Source organism: Alexandromys fortis, unplaced genomic scaffold, assembly GCF_014885135.2.
Source record: "Alexandromys fortis isolate MF-2015 unplaced genomic scaffold, M_Fortis_MF-2015_v1.1 scaffold_145, whole genome shotgun sequence".
In the NCBI taxonomy this organism is placed as follows: domain Eukaryota; kingdom Metazoa; phylum Chordata; class Mammalia; order Rodentia; family Cricetidae; genus Alexandromys; species Alexandromys fortis.
The window spans coordinates 1,854,691-1,876,617 of record NW_026068049.1 but is presented as its reverse complement, the minus strand read 5'-3'; the positions used below and the strand labels follow the sequence as shown (position 1 = coordinate 1,876,617).

The window sequence follows — 21,927 nt, the reverse complement described above, 5'->3', positions numbered from 1 at the left end:
TTGGATCTCCTGGTTGGAGTTACAGGTGACTGTGAGCTGCCCGACATGGGTCCTGGGAACAGAACTTAGGTCCTCTGCAAAATCATAAAGTAAGTCCTCTTAACCACTGAGCTATCTTTCCCGTCCCCCATAATTCCCTCCCTCCTTCTCTCTTTCTTTCTTTCTTTCTTTCTTTCTTTCTTTCTTTCTTTCCTTCCTTCTTTTTTTGGCTGCTTTTTCTTTCCACTCCCTGTCTCCCTCCCCAGATCTCCACACCTTGTGTGAAGGTAGAAGGTGAAAGCTGACAGGATCAATTTTGCTTCAGTTACCATGGCAACACCCGCAGACTCCGCTGCTCACTTTTGAAGCGTCTTCCTCCTGTGAGAAGTTACCCCGCATATAATTACTTGCCTTGTCCCCGAGGATCCAGGCTCCAGGCTCCAAGTTTCCTCCACAGAATGACAGGGTCCCTAACTACCTCCAAGTGTCTTTCACACTGGCACAGATATTCAGTACCCTCAGAGCCACCCACCCCTTCTTATTCTTGGTTCTTAGGAAAAAACTGTGGTCAGAGATGGAGAATCTTCAACTATATTAACAAGCCCCGGTTGGAACTGCTCACTTATAATTGAGATCTTTAAGGGTTTTTCTTTTTAAGTTCCACTGAAGCTAACCTAAGAAAATTTTACACCCTTACATATTTATAAACACTACTTGGACATCTCCTGCCTTTCCCATAGCACTGCGATAGTTAACCTACCTCCCCACCCACTTGCTCTACATCAGCATCCTCCTTGCCCTCTGATTTCCAGTTAGGTTTGATTACTGGAAGGAACTGGTAGGTGGTCAGAGTAAGAGAGCAAGGTGGGGGCAGATTCCTTGGGGCCCTCACTGTTTCTCTACCTAGAACTGACTGGATTCCTCAGCAGAGGAACCGCCAGGAGCAAGTCCCGTGACCCAGACAGAATTTCTCTAGGCCCCGCAGGTCCTCGCCCCTTCAGCTCTAGGGGTAGCGGCAACCCAGGCTTTTGCACTGTTATGACTCCTCTCTGCCCAGACCATACCTGGGTTCTTGTGAAGACCCTTTATAGTTCTTTACAAAGTACCCAGCTGTAACATGTCAGCCATATTCTTGACCAACACAGTCCCTTCTGTTTGGGATGGGTGCTTCCATATTGTTTGTTTCTGTTTATAGGCCTCCGGTCTCTGTAGAAACAGGTTCATCTGGCCTTGAAGAACACCAACTGGTGAGATGTCCTATTATCAATAATACTGGCACTTGGGATGCTGAGACAGGAGGATGAAGCATTTAAAGCTAACCTGGGAAACTTATACCCTGTGTCAAAACACTCAAAACAATAATAACGAGAAAGAAAAACATATCTCCATCCTCTCATGCTTCATCAAAGATGTATTTCCTCTAAGGGATGCTGAGAGTAGAGAAATAATCTTCCCCCAGGGCAGAGCACAGCAACCAGTACCCAATACCAAATGGTCAGCCCTGAAAACATGCATATAGTAGCATTAGACAGGCCAAGCAGGCTATATATGTATATGCATATACATTTGTGCATGTAACAACAATTAATTTTAAAAGGCCATGAATTTGGAAGGGAACAAGGAAAGGTATACGGGAGGGTTTGTAGGTGGAAGAGGGAATGGAGAAATGATGTACTTATAATCTCAAAACAAGAACAAAAAAGATACTTTGTAACTAAGGTCACCATTATGTATACATAGCATCATGAAATAATGATAACAGAACTAATGTAATTAATGTAATGTAACAATATAAATAACATGAGCCCATGACACTCATCAGATTGGTCTGAATAATCATAAAAATATTGACAAAAGTTTAAAGAAATATGGAAATCATGATTGGGATTTTTTGCACATACATATAACATTATACAAACTAAGCAGATTGTATTTCTATATTGAGGAATGAAAACACACACATATACACACATACATATCTCACAACAATTGATGAAAACAAGGTCTTGGGCCATAAATTTAAGAAAGCAAGGGAATCAGCAAATGGGAGATTTGAGGGGGTGAAAAGAAAAGGAGACAGTGATGTAATTATAAATTAATTTCCAAAAATATGGGGAAAAAAAGGGAACATGAGGTTTTAAGGAGGAATGAGAGGGACTCTGGAGGGCTTGGGAGACAGAGAGTGGATATGGTAGAAATAAACTGTATTCATTACAATCCAAAGAATAAATAAAAACATCATTTAAAATGATATTTTTCCTCCTTAAAGGTGCATTTCCTTATTTAACTCTACTATTAGTGATCTTATCTTAAACACAATTTCTTAACGCTGTTATTCAGGTAGGCTTGTGAAAAAGGGGTGCAAACCCCCTTTCTGCTTGTTCCAGGAGGTCCTGTTCCTCCCCTTTTCATTATGTCCATTGAGAAGATGATACAGATGTGTCAGTCTCCTGGGAGGCTATGTACAAAGACATTACTGAAAGCAGAGGCAAATCCCATCATTGTCCTAGTGCGCAGGAAGATGAAAGAGCCAACTTGCTTGACTTAAACGCTTCATAAACATTCCTAAGATGTTGTGACATTGGGGGGATTGAATTTTCTTATGGTTCAGTATGAGCTGGAGGTAGAACAGGGGCTCCAGGAGGCATCCGGAAGAGAGACATAGATAATAAAGGCCTTTGAAAACCATGAGTTAAAAACTTTATGTTCCCGACTCTTTCAGGACTGATCCCAACTGGTATCAAGAATAGCATGAGGTTCACACAGCTCAGTAGGTGTAAAAAATTCTGCAGCTGAATTAAATAGGCTCCATTATATCTCAGAAGACTCTCTAATGGGTTTCTATGGAGGGCTGCCTAAGAACATCGCGTCTCCCCTCCGTGTCTCAGGATCCCAGCACAGCTTGCGGTTACTCAATCTCTCTATAAGATGAGAAAAATGAACAAAAGTCTTATCTTACCATCCTAGAATATCTAGATATTAAAATATCAAAAGGGCAATTAAAAGGACCCCTAGGAGGCTGGTCCAGAAGTGAATCCTGAGGGTAGAGAGCTTACCTCTAAAACCGTTACTATGCATATGTGTGCCTATCCAGCAAACTGGCTTCCCACGTATCATTACAGACTTTAAATATGTCATTTAAACTTGATTCTAGAGCTGAAGGGGTTATTTTAAGGCATGCCAACATTTTGTAGAAGTTTCTAGGCTTTCAAATTTTTAAGTGGACTCGCTTAACCTTATCAAGTTAAAAGGGGCGATCAGAGTTCCTTTTCTATTGCCCATTAAAGCAACGTTACATTTTTAAAGTTTTCATTAATATTCAAGTAGAAGTTGTCATCATTTAGTTCCTGTAAACTGACAAATCTCCCGCAACCCAATTTTCTGATTTTAAATCAAAATTGGACTTGAAGTCGGAGTGAATTATTCATCAATTGCTTCCAAATATCCTATCCCTTATTTACCCTCGTTAGTCATCCACAGCGGAGGATTAAGACCTAGTTTCTCTTATCTATTGTAAGTGGCTTTACATTACTATTCTTCCACATTTTTATCTAGTAAAAATACATTCAGACTAAATTGTTGACCACGCTCCAGTACATAATCCCCATCCATGCACATGCAGACAGCCCTGACGGATCCCAAATATAACAAAACGCTAATAAATACATGACAGCGGGGTGGGTGGTAAAACAGCTTCAGCAGACCAAAGTAATGGGATGGAAATTATCAAAATCCATTACATGCATGCATAGAAAGGTGAAAGGGTTTTAAAACTCAAAACAAAGCTTAAGTTGGTTTCGTCTTCCTTGTTCATTTCTCTCCTTTTGAAGATCCTTATTTTAGCACCAAAAATTCTTGTTTTTCTAGTTGGAATCGGGAAGAAATATGGACAGGCTGTATTATAAGCATATAGACTAAAGGTTTTGTTTGTTGTTTCATTTTGTTTTGTTTTGCTTTTGAGGTAGTCCTTTATAACGAGGAGCTGGCCTCAGCCTCACAACATAGCCTGCTTGGGATGACTTTGAAATCCGAATCCTTCTGCCTCTACCTCCCATGTGCTGGAGAGTCCCACCATTCCTGCCCAAATGCCTTTCCCAGATTTTTGCTTTTGTTTTGTGAGCTTAGCTGTCTGCGGTGCTAAGAGGGCAACCTTTTTGTTTTATTTTTGTTTCATTTGTCTTGGTTTAGAGACAGCATCTTATATTGCAGCTCAGACTGACCTGGTACTTACTATGTAGCTAAACTTAGACTCAAAATCATGGTATTGCTTCTACATCAGCCTCTCAAGTGCCAGTATTACATGTGTCAGCCACCGCACCCAGATCTAATGTAAGGATCATGAGTACAGGTGTGAACCATCACACCCAGATCTAATGTAAGGATCGTAATTACAGGTGTGAACCATCACACCCAGATCCAATGTGAGGATCATGATTACAGGTGTGAACCCACACACCCAGATCCAATGTAAGGATAATGATTATAAGTGTGAACCATCACATCCAGATCCAATGTAAGGTTTAAACCCTGCAAAAAACTTTTGTTAAATGCTATAAGGTTCCCTTCTTTTTTTATGTTTAACTTTTCATTTATTTTTATTATTTTTTCAGATTATAAAAAATTATATCATTTTATCCCTCTTTTTCTTCCCTTTCCAATTTCCCATATACCCACCTTGTTCTCTTTCAAATTAATGTCTTCTTTTTGCTTTAATTATTGGTGGTGGTGTTTTCTGTGTGTGTGTGTCTAAATACATAAATACAACCTGATCAGTCTGTATGTATATACATATATACCAGTAACATTGTATATATGTTACTTTTTATGACTGATCATTTGTTTTTGTGGTGGCCTGAAAGAAAATTCCCCCCAAAGGGATTGGCATTGTTAGGAGGTGTGACTTTGTTAGGGTAGGTGTGGTATTGTTGGAGAAAGTATGTCAATGTGGGGGCAGGCTTTGAGGTCTCTTTTGCCTAAGCCTCCCTCAGTGTGACACTGAGACCACTTCCTGTTGCCTTCTGGTCAAGGTGTAGCCAGGGCCATGTCTGCCTGCATGCCACCATGCTCCCCACCGTGATGATAATGAACTGAAGGACCCCTTCTTAAGACATTTCTAACTCAAGGATAAAATATTCTGTTTTCTTGTATATTTTCTTCCTAAAAAAAGAAAATTACAGGGTGAAAAGGTATCATATTTACAATAGGTGCAGAGTCTTATTCCTTAGAGTTCCCCCTTGGCATCTATTAGGTAGATTATACCTGCTAAGGGGGCTGGATACCTAAACACCACCAGGACCAAAGCCTAAAGCCACAAGTAGGGTCCCCTGCTTTAACCACAGTTGTTTAAAGAGTCTTGTGTCCCTGTAGTCATTTAAACCTTTTCTGCTTTGTGTTTTACTCTCTTGGTGCTGTAGACAGAAACTTCTCATTCATTTTCTGGCTGCTCAGAAGCAAATAATCACACAGAAACTATATTAATTACAACACTGTTCAGCCTATTAGCTCAGGCTTCTTATTGGCTAGCTCTTATATCTTAAAGTAACCCATTTTTATTATTTTATATTTTACCATGAGGCTCCTAGTTTGTTACCTCTTGTTTCTTGAGAAGCTACATGGCATCTGCCACCTCTGGCAGCTATATAGGGTCTTCTTGATTCTGCCTACTCTCTCTCTCTCTATATATATATATCTGTTCAGATTTCCTGCCTGGCTTCACTCTGCTAAGCCATTGACTGAAACAACTTTATTCGTCAACCAATAAAATCAACACATAATGATTTACATAATCAAAATCATCTCCTCTTTTCTGTCTAAATAAAAAAGAAGGTTTAACTTTATCGAACAAGAATTATAGTTACAATATAATAATGGCAAATTAAGGAAAATATAATCTATCCTATCTTTGTGAGTCTAAATTTTTTATCTAATTTATCTTTTATCATAACTAAAGAAAACTATGACTATCAGTTTTCAACTCTTCAAAGAACTCATAAGGATATAATATTACCTAAGTAAACAGGAAGTGCATTGTAAACAACTTCTAAAACTCCAGAATTGACAGAGTCACCTCTTTGTCTGGACATTTACCTAAAGTTCTTCTGTAACCTTGGGGCATCCATCTTCAGTGTACAGGCCCATAGTATCTGGCAGACTTTTCCATGAAGCAGGAAATTTGAAGATCTGTTCTGCCTTGTAATGGCAAAGTTGGTCAGTTTCTTTCTTCTGTGTCCTGCAGAGTGTCTGGCAGTTTCTTCTGTGAAGCAGGAATCCTGAAGAACCATGCTGTCTTTTGAAAAGTCTAGCAATCACTTTTCTGTGGGTACTGCATGTCCAGTTTATATAGCATGCCATAAAGCAGTCCAGAAAAGAACAATTTCTTGCCCAAATATCTAGACTTGTCACATTGAAGGCAAATTCCATAACAAGTTTCTTCAATGCCCATCAACCTCTCTGAAGTAATTGGTGCTGCCAGAAGCAGACATGTCTCACTGTCAAGAACAGTCTAAGTTCTTAAAACTTTTAAAATGCCATATTCTGTATGTCTTTGAATTGTTTGAACCGTATCTATCTAATCGAAATATTTCCCTGTATATCTAGAAAATCTAACTAACATGACTACAAGTTACTACTATTATAAATGACTATGTATTAATCTGTAATTTTAAATTATATATTATATTTTTAAATGAGCTGCACAAACATAATACCTTAAATAAAAGCATATATATGTACAGTATAACAAAATCAACCAAAAAAACCTTGGTTTTTTATCAATAAACCAAGATCCACACCATTGCAAAGTATTCATCTCTATAGCATATCTCCCTTTAAATGTTAACAAACATTTATAAATAATCACTTTGGGAATTTGGGTGTTGTTTTCTCCAAACTGCTTCCTGATGTTTGTTGGGTGAAGTATTTTTAGGATTCATGGAAACCTTTCTGGGGGCTCTTATTCTATCAAACCACACTAACCTGGAAGGAATCCACAGGTTCTCATCTTCCGTGGAAACAAAAGCAGAACCTCTTTTCCAAAGTAACATATCCTTAGACCTAAATTTTGAAGTCAAAATACCTTTATGTTGGTTTAACTTAGCAGCCCCTAGAATCAAATGTCTCTCTGTAGTAAAAAAAATATTTAAAGAAAACACAACAATACATATAATCTAGACTCTGTCTATATTCCATCTTTACATGGCTTATTTTTCTTTACTTCTTTAATCTATGACTGTTTGTACTCTTTTATATTGCTTCTACTGTCTCTTTAAAGATGTTTATTTTTAAAACTATTTACTTCTTTTTATAACTATATATTCATTTTTTTCTCTCTCTCCCGAGCCTACATACATTTTTTAAACACACTGTGTCTTGTTTAGGGTTTTTTTTTTTTTTTTTTTTTTTTTTTTAGTGTCTGAATGTGTCCTATTATGTATCTGAAATTCTGTTCTAACAAGGAGCATTTTAAAATGGTAAGCAGTGTGGTCATGACAGCCTTTTAACATGGCAAAGGTAGCTCACTGCCAGCTCTGGGACTGTCAGTTGGAGTCATCCACATCACCTCAACTCTGGGAAGTAGTTGGTCCATGTTGCTACCAAGTAACTTGCAGCACTCTGCCCATAAACATCATTCAAGTGCTTGGTCTCCTGAAAGAGCCAGAGCTGTTTGTGTAACTAGCACACACCAGGAAGCTTTCTTAAAGGAGGCCCATAGTTTTTGCTGCTACCAATGAGTCAGGAAGCCTTCTCTTAAAGGAATCATGCCTCTGCTTGTTAGAAACAAATGCTTCTACCATGAAGGCATGCTTAACTCTGTGTGTGTCTAGAATTCCTTCCCAAGCTCTCTTAGGTTTTATGTGGATGTGGTTGCCCCATGATTGTGTGCCATTTTGTAGGGGGGGGGGGCTGTTCTCTCTCTTGTTCCTAGCCACCTAGACCCATAACCACACAGAAACTATATTAATTACAACACTGCTCAGCCTATTAGCTCGGGCTCTTACTGGCTAGCTCTTATATCTTCAATTTATCCATTTCTATTATTTTATATTTTACCATGAGGCTCATGGTTTGTTACCTCTTGCTTCTTGCCAGTTACATGGCATCTGCCTCTTTTGGCAGCTACATGGCATCTCCTTAATGGTGCCATACCCTGAATTCTGCCACTACTTTAGAATCTGAAGGCAGTCAGACTCTCACTCAGGACCTGTGTTTCCATTTGCCATCTCTTCTCCTGCCACTCTCTCAGATAACTTGACTTTATTCCTTTCTAGTTGGTACTTCCTAATTGTCTTAGCATTTACTCCTAACCATGGCATTCTTTCCATACTAAAGGGACTCAGATGAGATGCAATTGTGTGTGTGTGTGTGTGTGTGTGTGTGTGTTCCTATGGAGATCAGAACATCTCAATTGCATCCTCTGGAGCAGGAATAAAAGTTGGTAGTTAGCTACCCCAAACCAGGCCTGGGAACTGAACTCAGGTCCCCTCCAAGTGTAGTACATACTCTTACCTACATCTTTCTAGTCCTTCAGATGTACATAAGCCTTAAAAAAATAGGTTGCATATGAAACTGCTAACTAAGTGGTTTTTATTGATGTTAAATCTAGTTTAAGCATCTCTATGAATGTTTACAGTTTTATTCTTTATTTTGTGGCTCCTCAACTGTTCCCAAGGATTTTCAATTAGCTCCGCCATTCTATACCCAGCACAAGGCTGTATAGAGCTGAAGTCCCAAGGGACAACACACACACACACACTCCATTCTCATGGCATGGACAACCCATTATTAGGAAGTTGGAATCTCATGAAAGTAGTAACTGCATGACAGTAATGACATCCAACAGAACCGGATGCTCTTCTTCTCATTGTACCATAGAAACGTTTGTGTGGAATGAAGTCAGAGCATTGGAAAGCAATTCCTTGTGAAGAGATTGAGTAATGGTTCTGCCTGAAGTTTGTAAAAGAAAGGAAGGATTTATTCAAGTATGCATGCAGCAGGCATGTGTCCAGCAGCTACTGCTTTCTAGTCCCCTGTAAGGCTGGTATCTCTGTCAAGTGGCTTAGAGTAAGGTGCATACTGTCTTTATCACCAGTCTTTTCATGTTTAATTAATCAATGCAATTAAGTTGTTTGAAAAATCCTGCACGAATATTACTTTCACATGTCAGCAAAGAAATTAAATGATGCTTGATCCTCTGTATCCCATCTTATTTCCCCTGCATGGCAGTGAGTCCCCATTCAACCATTATATGCTCATGGTCACTCACTTTGTAATAGTTAAATAAGCTTCATTTTGTTGTTATTGATGCCATGGGAGAGAGGCTTATTTTTTATTTTAATTACTTTTTCCTTCACAACATCTTTCCCTTCTAAGAGGGCCTAACAGGACTCACACCAAATATTCAGAGTGTTGGTTCTCATTTTTTTCTTACGATGACTGATGTAGATGTAACCTTCAGGGGCAGATGCTGGACTGTGAAATATGTTGACATATTTAACAGTTGTACATGAAAAACTGCCTCTCCCCTGCTGCTGGCATGCTGTTGATAAGCCTCAAAGTAACAATAAATATCTGTTATTTGCCTATTATTTGGGAAGCTTCAAGCACTTTCTCATAGACTTCTTGTAAGATACACAAAGTGTCTCTGAATTTTTGCTGACAAGGAGACCTCAGCTCCCATTTGTAGCAAAGGATTGCCCCATGGGATTCCTGGTTTTTGTTTTCTTTTTTAATTGATTCTTGAAAATGTGTGTTTTCTGCTTCCTAAGGAAGTTTTGAGCTTCTCCACTTCTCCCATGGGAGGCTTTATATTTTAATGGTGTCTCTTTTCCAGATCCCACTGGTGGAAATGTCAAACAACAGAAGAATGCCTAAATAAATTATGAAGACCTAGATGCTACAAGGCAATGTGGCTATTAAAATTAATGCTATTTTCCTAGCATGATGGTGCACACTGGCAATTCTAGTACTTTGGAAGTGAGGCAGGAGGATTATCATTTCAAGGACATCCTAAGCTATATAATGAGTTGGAGTTTGACCTGACCTACAATATGAGACCCTGTCTTAGAAAACCAAAGACTTAAAAAAAGAAAAAACAAAACCTGATGAGTCATTCAACTGGCTCTGTTAGTGTAGCGTCTGTACTACTACATGTACTATAGTTCTGTATCGCCTGTACTATGCATACTACGGTACTACACCTGCATCGCACCACCTGCTTTACCAGATGGTTTGCGAGTTGGGCAAGGGGCTGGAGACTGAAATACACACATACACAGACGGAGACACGGTTCATCCTTGAAACAAGAATGCCCCAACTTTATAGTATTCCAGGGTAGCTTATATAGTGCCTTCCCTGACCAATGGCCACGCCCTAGCTCTCGCGATCCTTCAGCTGCAAGCCACCAGAAGCCACTCCTCTGCCATCAGGAACTGATGAGGGCCTCGTGCTCAGAGCAGCTGCAAGTACGAAAAGAGGCTGCTCACTCCGGCAGGCAAAGGGCCAGAGTGAAAAGACAGAGGAATAGGTTAACTCAGAAAACACTTTCATCTTAAAATAAAGAAATAGAAAGCAAACATGCTGTCTAGAAACTTCTGGGTATTTAGAAATAAACTTTCTGCTAAAAAATTTACAACTAGCTAAGGCAGAGTTCTCACTTCCATGGTTGCTTTCCCATCTTATTAATTAAGCCAGTTTTCTGGCAGCAAGAGTGTTGGGCCCGAAGTAAGGGGGTGTTCCTATCAGTAAATGTTTTTTTTTTCAGTTCTTAAGTGTGTATGTGTGTGTGGTGTATGCATGCATGTGCATACACGTGTTCATGCATGTCACACTGCTCTTGTGGATGTCAGAGATGAACTTTATACTGTCCTCCATTCTCTCTGTTCACCTTTCCTTGGGTTCTGGAATTGAAGTCGCACTGTCTGGCTTGCACAGCAAGCACTTCTTCCTACTAAGTGATCTTGTTGGTCTAGCACAAATGTTTTCGTAGAGATTTTTACATAAAGAACACGTTTGTACAGGAAGAACACCCATTTGGATAATATGATTTGGTCAGCTTGAAGTCGTAAGATGCTAGCAGGTTCCAGGAGGAATATGCAGAGAGGTGGATGGACACACCAACAGTGGAGGGACAGTTTGTGGAATACTTATTCCCAGTGAGGCATCATAGTTCTCTGTGGGAGGCAAAATAGACACGAGACGATGATCAAAGATCTAGTCAAAGGAAATCAGGCTTTCTCGAAACTCCATCTTAGCTCTTATTGCTTCCTCGAGAGGATTTACCTGTTGGGTGTGGAGAATGAGCAAGGTCTCCCCACCTTCCAGATGAAGTATCGTCGCCCACTGTGCAGAGTAGAACAAGGGCCCTGAGCTGCTCATAAGGTAGGCTCACACTGAATGGAAAAGGAGAAAACAGTGCTGCTGGGCTGGGGTGCAGGTCTAAGGCACCTGGGCAGGACCCAGAGCCAGGTGGCAAGAATGGGAGGCAATCAGGAAAAGCTGGTCACGCAATCCACGTTCTCCAGCAAGGGAACACTAGATGGAAGTGGAACTGGCTAGCTGTTTATCATTTAATAAAGGACAAAGGAGACAAGAGAGGATGAGACTCTTCTAATTTTCTGGAGAGTGGCAGAGAAAAGGGGTTTTTGCTCTTGAGTCACAAGAATAAGTAGAGTCACTGAAGGCAAAATCATTTGCCTTCTCCAGCTTATGAAGCGAGGCAGTGGTGGGACAGAAGGCGAAATCAGGGCAATTAAGCTACTTTGTTGGAAGCCCTGCCTTTTGAAGCCATTCTCCATTCAAGTAGCGATGGTCATTCATTAAGAATGCATTGACTCTTTTAAGTCTTTATTCAGAATAAGGCACTGAAAATAAAGTCGCATGCAGATAATCACACACAGCTAAGACAGAAGCGCAAGTTGTTGGAGTAGATGGAAGGGCGTTCCGAGTGAGGATTAATATTGGCTTTATTTAAGTTAATTTGTTTGACCATGGATTTTACTCCTGTTTGGAAAAGGAATAATTGAGTCCGTCTCGGAGCTCATCCAACAACTTTGTGGGATCAGTTTTGATTCAGCTGCAATGTCTCAGATAAGATGGACGGGCAGTGTATTTCAGGCTGCTGGAGCCTTACGACTTTCAGTCTTCTTATATATTTTTGATAAACACCACACTGCTTTGATGCTCTTAGCAATTATTTTTGCTATTAAAATAGTACTCTGATGGGATTAAGTAATAACTATTACATATATTATGCTAAACCATGTGGAATAACAATACAATAAAGACGAAACATTAGGCTGGAAAGTTTCTTTCATATTAATGTTTAGATAGTTTCCTTTGAATTAAAAACATTCGTTTTTATATTTAGACTGTAGAGCAACAGGTTATTTATAGCCTTAAAAGTATGTGATATTTTTGTTTAAAATAAATATTTTGTCCCTTTTACAGCAACTGAGGCATTTGTCACACAGCTAAAAACTTTATAATACAAATTAAAGTTTTGTACTATTTTGTATTTTTTATGGTATTTTCGTTTACCACAGTTATAATGACTAATCATGAGGGTTATTTAATTTTACAAATTGTATTCTATTTTATTAATTCATTTTAATTGTGTGGGGATGGTGGCAAGTGGGCTTGTATCCGTGCCATAGCACACAAGGGGAGGTTAGCGGCCCACTTGAGGGAGCTGGCTTTTCCCCCTCCATCATTTGGGTTTAAGGGATCAAACCCAGGCCACCAGGCTCAGCTGAAAGTGCCTTTACTTGCTGAGCCATCTTCCTGGCCCCAGTTACTGATTTTTTTTTTTTTTTTACTTGCTGCAGGAGCACCTTCCGCTCCTTCAGCCAATAGCTGAAATACCAGCCCACTGGTGCGTGGTCTGTTTATCTTTAAAAAAAGAGTGGCAAGTAAGCCTAGGCTCGCTCTCTTGCTTCCAGTGCTTGGGTCTGGCTCCTGCTCCAGTGACTATTGGCTGAAGGAGCAGAAGATCCTCCCGCAGCAATGTACTTTAGCAGCTATTGGCTGAAATTTACTTCTGTCTCAGATTTCATATATAATGTGGTGTTACCATTAAATGTTGCTTACCAAATTACCATCAGTGTGTCTCTAAAAAAAATGACCATTACAAATGCTACCTCATCCCACAGTGTGTTTCAGATTCAAAGGAAGTAGATGCACACAACTTGTATCTCACTCAGAGTGAGCCTGCAGTAGCTACTTTCTCTCCTTTACTCCAAGAGGACACACTGCCCAGAGAAGGGCACTTACCGTAGGGGATTCAGTAGCCAGGTTAGAACTGTCAGTCAAACTGACAGTGGGCCAGTGCTTCTTCCTTCCGGGCTGCTGTTCACTGAACTTCGAGTGGAAGAGACTATGGGCATAAACATACAAAAGAAAAAAAAAAAAGACAGCATCCCTGATATGTGGGAACAGTGATCAAATCCATGGAACCATATATTAGTGTTAATATAGGGTAATACTTTGCAGTTATGAAAATGATGACGCTAAGGGGTCAGGAAGCAGTGTTGAGATGAACTTTCTTGTGGTTGCTGGGAGGAACATTTGTATTTTTTACATTGGTTTGGATAATACTGATGTTTCAAGACATGGGTCTGGTTCACAGTGCCTTCCGGTCTTATAATGGGATGCATGTGACATGTATATGTGTTTCTCTACATGGGCTCACACATGTGTGCATGCTGCCATTGTGCATGAACTGTTAGATGGTGGAGTTGATGTAATGAAGACTCAGGGTATGATGCATAAAACAGTATTTCCTTGAATAGACGTCTACCGGTTTTGATCTGCTCCATCCTTCCGGCATAGGAAAGGGAACTCTGGTGTCAGACTTCCTGGTTTTCAGTCTTAGCCTGACAATTTACTATTAGACTTACATAAGTTACTTAACCGATAAAATGGGAACAGTATTGATACCAGTCTCATGGGCCATTGTGGGAATTTAAAAAATATATGTTAATATGGGGACTTGGGACAGAGCTTGCTCTGTAAGCACAGTGACCTAAGTTTGGTTTCCAGCACTCACGGAAAAAGGCAAGAGTGGAGGTAAGTATCTGTAGCCCGGATTAGGGGGAGGGTTGGGTAGCAGGTGGATTCCTGATGCTCATTGGCCAGACACTTTTCCTGAATCAGCAGCCTCCAGGATCAGTAAAGGATCTTGNGAGCACTAAAGGAGACATCCAGTGTGACGTCTGGCCTGAACACGAAAGTGTGCATACACGCTTCTAGCAAATCCTTTCCAACAACTCCTGGGGCCCAGTAGGTAACAGCGATAGTGCCTGTGGTCACAGGGAGTGCCCCTTTGAGTTAATTTAATGCCAAGCCCACGGAACGGGGACTCTCAAATAAGAGTTTTAAGGCTTTTGTTTCACTCCAACTCACATCTATCTTTGCCCTTTCAGGGATGAGGGGAGAATCCTACTTCATCGGAATGAGGAGCCTGGGGCAGCAGGCATCCATCCCTGAAGATGGGGGACTTTTCTTCCTCTGCTGCATAGACAGAGACTGGGCTGTCACTCAGTGCTTTGCGGAAGAGGCCTTTCAAGCAATCACCGATTTCAATGATCTCCCCAACTCACTGTTTGCCTGCAATGTCCACCAGTCCGTGTTTGAAGAAGAGGAGAGCAAGGTAAGAGACGCTCTCCCAAACACGAGGAGGTTTGACCACGGCCTCCTTTCTCCTCCAGTGTTGGTCTTTTGGAATTTAATAGATGTGTTTACTTGGCTCTGCTTTGGGCCTTGGTCACCAGGATCAGAAAAGACTGGCTGGTGTAAGGTAACGAAGGAGATGGAGGTTATCTGTCTAAGTTGTGGCTGAGGTTGTCTGGGACGGAATCCGGTCCTCGCTGGTTTGTAGGTCCAGATACCGGAAGTGCTATCCGGACTCTTGTAAGAGGTACTCGCATGCTAGGAAGCAGATGGTTAAGCTCCTATTCTGCCAAAATGTAATTGGGCTTCCTCAGAGCAGTGCAAGGTCGTTTTAATCCTTCCTCTTCTGCAAGGTGAGGACTATTCTAGGATGGCCAGAGAAGGTGCGCTAGCTAGGCTTCTTTTTTCTGCTCGTGTGTACATTGGTGGTTGTTGCTCCCACCTGTGTTTTCCTGTTCACCAACGATGGTAGCTTCGTGCTTTGGTACGAGCGTGGACCAAGGTTGACTTTGCATTAACATTTTTATATGTTTCTCATTTTAAGACGCCAACTTGAGTTAGTGATATTGTTCCTGGAAGTCTGGGAAATATTCCACTTAGGGATCTTCTGAAGTTCATATCAGTTTAAATGAGATAGATGAATGGGCCACCCTTCCTGCAGGGATGTGGACCCTGAGTTCTGAATATTTGCTGTTATACCATGTTATAAGCCACTGGAATGTTCTAAGTGAAAATGCCCTTTTATGCAAACTGAAATATGTGTCATTGTGTGAGATGTGAACACTTTCTAACTGCCGTTTCGTAGATGCTAGCTCCTTCTATTTCTAATGTCCAGACACCGTAGAGTGAGTGCAGCTAATTGGAAGTTTAGTTTCTGGGTTTTATTGATTTTTGTGATTGTTCTTAATGAGCCACCGAGAAAATCAGTGCGTGTGTGTGTGTGTGTGTGTGTTTGTGTGTGTGTGTTGGGGGGGTGCACTTCAACCCACTTAAAGACACTGTGTAGCAATATTGCTTTGGCCTTGAACAATTGAAACTGTGGGCTGAAAATAGCTTGAAATGCAATGAATTATCTGTGATTAGAAGCTTCAGGGCCATGATTACCCGGCTATTTAAAGCAAGAAAGTAGCACACGCCGTGAAGGAAGACGTTGGGATTTTGTTCCTGGATTGGAAAGCAGATTACAAAGCAGATTATCATGTATTCAGGGTAAGTTATTTGCTCTGAAATATACTGGCCGTGAACTATGAAATCAGGCTCTCCATTTTCTTCTTGGACCTTCCATGTATCCAAGTGACATGGTGAGGAGGATTTTTCTTGGCGATTTAGTGGAGGTTTTTATTCTTTCATGATTGGATACTACGAGTCCGTGGAAACAATAGGTGCCGAGGAAGGCACTGGTTTTTAAGAAGGTTTTTAAGAAAAGCTGTTGTGTCCTGGAGAGATGTGAACAAATCCACCCCGACAGGGAACTGATGCCGACTCAGAGTAATAGGTGCATCTTGGTGAACTGTGTTTTTATGAGACTTAAAAGGAGTGTGGGTAAGGGCAGAAAGGACTCAAAGGCAAGAGCACTAACAGCTACCTCAGCATGGGTGCAGCTCAGGAAACCCAGAGCCCTGGAGTGTTTCATGACTGCAGGCAGCTTGATAGATTCTCACTGTGGACTATAACCTTGGGAAGGGAGGAGCTTTCTGCAACCAGTAAGTTTAAAGGATTTCCTGGAAAATCTGTGTTGGTTGTTTCCTGAGTTTCTGTCACCTCCCTTTAGAACTTTGTGAGTCTTAAGGACCTTTCCTCCCGGTTGGGATGTTTTAACCTAGACAGCAGAGGTCCACAGGTTCCATTCAAGAACAGCTGACTGGTTGAATTTAATTTTGAACCCTGAAGGATCAAGGCATGGATTGGGCATTTAATGGGAAAACTGTGTCCATGTCCATGTGGATCTTCCAAACTGTGATTAGAAAATGGGCTACAAAGTATTTTCAGTTTACCACAAAGTCGTCATGTAACAGTGTGAGGCAGTATTTAGTTTTTTAATAAGTTGATGATACGTTGCTAAGTATGATTCGATAAGATGGAACCAGTTTCACATGACTGAGAAACTGATTTGTCAAGAAGCTGAATTTTTGATAATACATGCATCAAATCCATACATGAATTTAGTAAATACATTATTTATTTAGTGTGCATATGTGTTTGTGCATGTGGAGGTCAGACGACTACTTTCAGAAGTCGGCTCTCTCCTTCCAGCATGTGGGTCTCAGTTATTGAACTCAGGTTACCAGGCTTGGCTGCAAGTGCTTTACCTGCTGAGCCAGGCTTGGCTGCAAGTGCTTTACCTGCTGAGCCATCTCTCTGGCCTAAGCAAATTTTACAGTTGGCCGGTAGCTACATCATTAACCTTATCAACTAGACAGGAAGTTTTATATCTTGGTGCCATCTTATAGTCACCAATTGTGGGACGTTTCTCCAATATTTAATAATCCGATGTAGAGTCAGCTTTGCATATATGCATACATATCATACATAATGTGCATATTTATATATAATACATACTATAGATGTGTATACTCAGTCTTATGATATATTCAGTCTTCCATGTGGCTTAGTTAGTATTTGGATACCAACTGTTCCTCAGAAGGCCATGCATTAAAAGCTTACTTCCCAGAGTGGTGATGCAGACGGTGTGGGACCTTTAAGAAATAAGATACAGCAGTCGCTCTTTACGTTGTTGGAGGATTTCCCTTCAGGTGCATGTGGCACCCAGGTCCATTGTATTCCAACCATGAGGTGACTTATTCTGTTCTACCGTGATGTGCTGCCTCAACATAGACCCAAAGCATCTGGCCAATGGGTTGTGGGCTGAAACCTCTGTCAACCTCTGTTGATCACTGACATTTATTCTACACTAACAGGAAACTAACAGGGACTTGGATCCAGTGTTTCATTAACCCTTTTTATTTAAAATGTTTGTTTTTATGTATGGATCTGTGCCTGCTTGTCTACATATATGCCACATACCTGTAGGTACTTAAGGAGGTCAAAAGAGTATTAAACTCTTGGAGTTAGAGTTACAGGCAATTGCGAGCCACTGAGAGATCCACCATGCTGGGAACTGAACTCAAGTCTGCTGGAAGAACAATACTTGCTTTTAATCATCTTAAGTCACCTCTCCAACCCCCAGTTTTCCATAATCTTAATATAAATACCTTATCCTATGAGTATATTATTTCCACAGAGTCCAGATTTCATGGCCCTGCGCCACAAAGATGCCTTTTCTAAAGGATGGACAATTTAGGCATTCTGCTAGGGTGGGAGGTAATTTTAGGCTGAGAAAAAAAGAAACAGAAAGCATCATTGGTTCCTGTGTTCGCCTGTGAGCAAGGCCTGATGGTGGCAATTATTTTTTTTTTATTGTGTTGGGTAAGATGTTTTGTAGCCTGCAATTTTATCAGAGAGATGGTGCTTAGCACTCATGTCTGTGGTACATGTGGGTCGGTGGTAACACACGTGACCACATATGGCCTGGTACTTTCATTTGTCCATAATCTCTTTTTGAATCATGGTGTTTGGATATTGGCGTCTTTGATTTTAGCTTGTTTTTGCAGTTACTGTAAAGTATTCATTCATTTTAAGTTTCTTAGCTGTAGAAAAACTAAAACGTCCTTCCTTTCCTGAATGAGTCTTTCCAACAGGCTCTTCTCCATTCTCCCCGTGTCTGAGATGCCTTTCCTGGGGCTCGGTCCTTTTTAAGCAAAGTCAGGAAATGCTGAACAGAATTGCTCATACCATAGGTAACGCTATCAGGCTAGTTCTGGTCATGTTTGTGTCTGCTTAAGTATTCTGTCTGTGCACATTTCTGCCTTCCTCTTAAAAAAAATCTCTGTTCTAACACTTGATGCACTTTATTTTTTTTTTAACAGCTTTGTGAGGGCTTTGACATTCACTCCAATTTTTAGTCAGGCAGAATTCTGAAAGATCGTGTTTTGATTTGATGTTTTGGCGATGAGTGGGTGCAGACTTCGGCACGGCTTGTTGTGGTCCAGATGGTTGTGCTCTGTTTATATGACACAAAGGATAGCCAGAGCTGGAGGAAACTGGCACCGAAAGCAACAGATACAGATTGCTGTTTGCAAAATACAGCCCGGAGTATAAATATTTGTTGTGTGAAACCCACTTAGACCTGAACCTTTCAAAGCATCAACACCTGAAAGTTACCAGAGTCCATTCCCTTCTAGTGTGGTCCACCCTTGTTGGTGTTTCTGGATCCCAATGGGCTGTAGATTCTTGAGATGGGTAAGTGTGGAAGGAGGGACCTCCTTGTTGTTGCCTGTTGTTGTTGCCTGTTGGATAGGACCTTGGCCTCCAGAGAAAAACCACTGCTATGAAAGGTCTCTATACACTCAGCTGAGTAAGGAAAAGCCAGCAAGGTCACTTCATAATGGCCCTCAAAACATATACATTTATTTAATGTTATGTAATGATAATACTCTCTCCTGCAACCATCCTAGAGTATGTTTTCAGGTGGCAGGTGATTTTACAAGTGCTTTGTAAACACCGAACCTTTCTGTGGTCATGCCCACCCTAGGAGGGTAGGTTCTTTCTGTCTTTCTACTGTTGGAGAATATTACTTTAACTATGTAAAGGTGTGTTACATTTGTTTATGTTGTGGAATATTTAACTATGTAAAGGTGTGTTACCTTTGTTTATGTCGCGTTTATTTAATTATGTAAAGATGTGTTGCTATTTCGCCTTGCCTGCCTAAGGTACCTGATAGAATTAATAAAAAGCTAAATGGCCAATAGCTAGGCAGTAGAGGGATAGATGGGGCTGGCTGGCAGAGAGAACAAGTAGGAGGAATCTAGGTTCCGGAGAAGAGGGAAAACAGAGAGAGAATGAGGGGGAAAGAGAGGGAGATGCTTGGGGTCTGCCAGGTAGCCATGAGCCACCACAGACGCCGAGTAGGGACATACAGAATGAAAGAAAGGTAAACAGTCCTGAGGCAAAACGTAGATGGATAGAAAGAGGTTACATTGAGTTATAAAAGCTAGTGGACTAGCATAAGATAAGGCTGAGCATTTATAATTAGTAAGACGTCTCCGTGTCTTGATTTGGGAGCTGGTTGGTGGCCCAAAGAAAGTCTGCCACATTCTACTTCCTGGGCATGTGGCAGGATTCCATAGCTTTGAGCTTTCTCGGCTGTCTTGCCTGGTGTGTAAGTAGAATTGATGTGTCATTTCTACACTGAGTGTTTAATTACTGATGTGGGCTTCTGATAAATCCTCTTCTCGCCAGGCTGGGGAAACTGGCATTGTGTTCTCTGGTGCCTGTTTAGGCAGTTTGGGTGTGAGAATGGGGACAATGACAGCAGAAAAAGAGAAAGGTTGTAGTCAACTTATAATGAACGTAAAATGCAGCAAGACTAAACAAACACAAGAAGGCTCCATCGAAAGGCTGCTAGGACTTGGGGTCTTTGTAGAATACGTGAGTCTACCTGGGTTGATAGCATCATTGTCCTCATTTTCAGACAAAGACATGGGGACACAGTTTGCCATGATGTCCCAGCTAGCAGTGACTGGGTCTGGATGCAGACCCAGGCTGCCACCTGCCAGAGTGCACACAGTATGTTTACTAAGTTTTACTGCCTGCCAGTGCGGTGTGGTGGTTGGCAGTGGCGATACCACGAGGAACAATATACACACAAACTGCTTTAATTTACATTCTGTTCAGAAAGATCAATTCAAGATAAGCTAACAAGCAGTAGCCAGTAATAACTGAGATGGTGTCAGATTCAAAGGGTGTTTAATAGACTTTCAACTGTATTTATTATCTTGTGCATTTTTTTTAATAAAAAGCATTTCCGTTTCTAACAATTATTATTTCAAATGAATTCAAGCTCCACAGGCATGATCTTGAAGGCCTATCTCTACATCTTTTCATTTTAATTAAAAATTTTTTAAAATTATGTATGCAAGTGTGTTCAGGACATGACGTACACGTGTGTGCAGTACTCTTAAAGATCAGAAGAGGGAGCCAGATTCCCTGGAGCTGGAATTACAGGCTGCTGTGAGCCACCTGATCAGGATAGGGGTCATGCACGAGCAACGTGTACTCCTAACTACCGAGCCATCTCTCCAGTCTCATGTCTCTTTGTTTTTTGGCTTCTCCTAAACAGACCGTCTCAAAGCACTCTGGGAATCCAGATCCTGATATTGAGAATCATGTCATGTTTGCACCACTTCACTGCTAGGAGCCATTGCCTTCTCTGTGTAAACATGTCTGACATTGTAGTCATGATGAAGACAGCCTCAAGAACTCCCAAGACTCAGCCTTGTTTAGTGCGGTCCTCGCCCCTACAGGGGATAGCAGTGTCCACTCTAGTTTGCAGGGCAGCACGGGGATGCATTATTCCTGTAAAGATGTGGTCTATCATGCCCTTTCTGCAGCTCTAGACTATGAGAAATCTCTAAAACCTGCGGCTTTTTTTGTAACTCATTTTGAAACGAAGCTTCATTTGACCTAATTCGTTTAAAGCTGAGCAGAGCTGAGGTGGATCGCTTTCACTGTGAATATTTGTGTTTTTCTCTGCGGCGGCTGTCTTGTTTTCCATTTCAAGGGGCTGCCATTACATAATGCGTAGCCTGGTATTAAAAGTCTACATTCCTAGATTTGAATTCTAAACACACCAAAGCCCAGGATTCCAGACAGTAGACTGTAGAGCTGTAAGGTAGAAAAATTAACTTAACAGACCTATCAGGCTGGGGAGATGGCTTGGTGTTTGAGAGCACTTGCTGCTCTTCCAGAGGACAGGTGTTCATTTCCGAGCACCCACATAGGGTACCTCACAACATGTTGGGAGCACAAAGGTTCCTGCTTTCACAGACAGCTTTAGGGAAAGCAGGAATGTTAAACACATAGGGTTGTCTTTTCAAGGAAGCAGATGCAAGACTTGTTTTCCAACCAGAAGACGGGGACTAGAGGTCATTGCCCACATGATCCCTGGGCTATCTGTAGGGCCTGGCCATATCTGCTTCCTCTCAAGCTCCACAGCCAGAACTGGAGGTGGCTAATGGCCTAGGTGATCTCTGCGCCATCAGTATGACCAAGACCACACCAGATTCTCCCCTAGGCCCTTAAGATAACATATGCAGCCTGTCTCCAGGACCCATCTTCATGGAAAAGGTGACATGTACTTTTGAGAACAGTTTCAGTGTAATTATGCCTCATTGTGAGTATGGGATTGTGTTACACCAGTAATCCTTTCCCCAAATTGTACTGTA

At 41.2% G+C, this 21,927-nt stretch overlaps 1 protein-coding gene across 1 annotated transcript in view; it reads left to right on the top strand.

The window, feature by feature from the left end:
* Rcan2 (regulator of calcineurin 2) overlaps positions 1–21,927 on the top strand; it is a 225,544-nt gene that overhangs the window by 21,205 nt on the left and 182,412 nt on the right. Inside the window, exon 2 of the mRNA XM_050119379.1 lies at positions 14,398–14,624. Coding sequence (XP_049975336.1) covers positions 14,400–14,624 — 225 coding nt within the window. The 5' untranslated portion in view covers positions 14,398–14,399. The remainder of the gene's footprint in view (positions 1–14,397; positions 14,625–21,927) is intronic.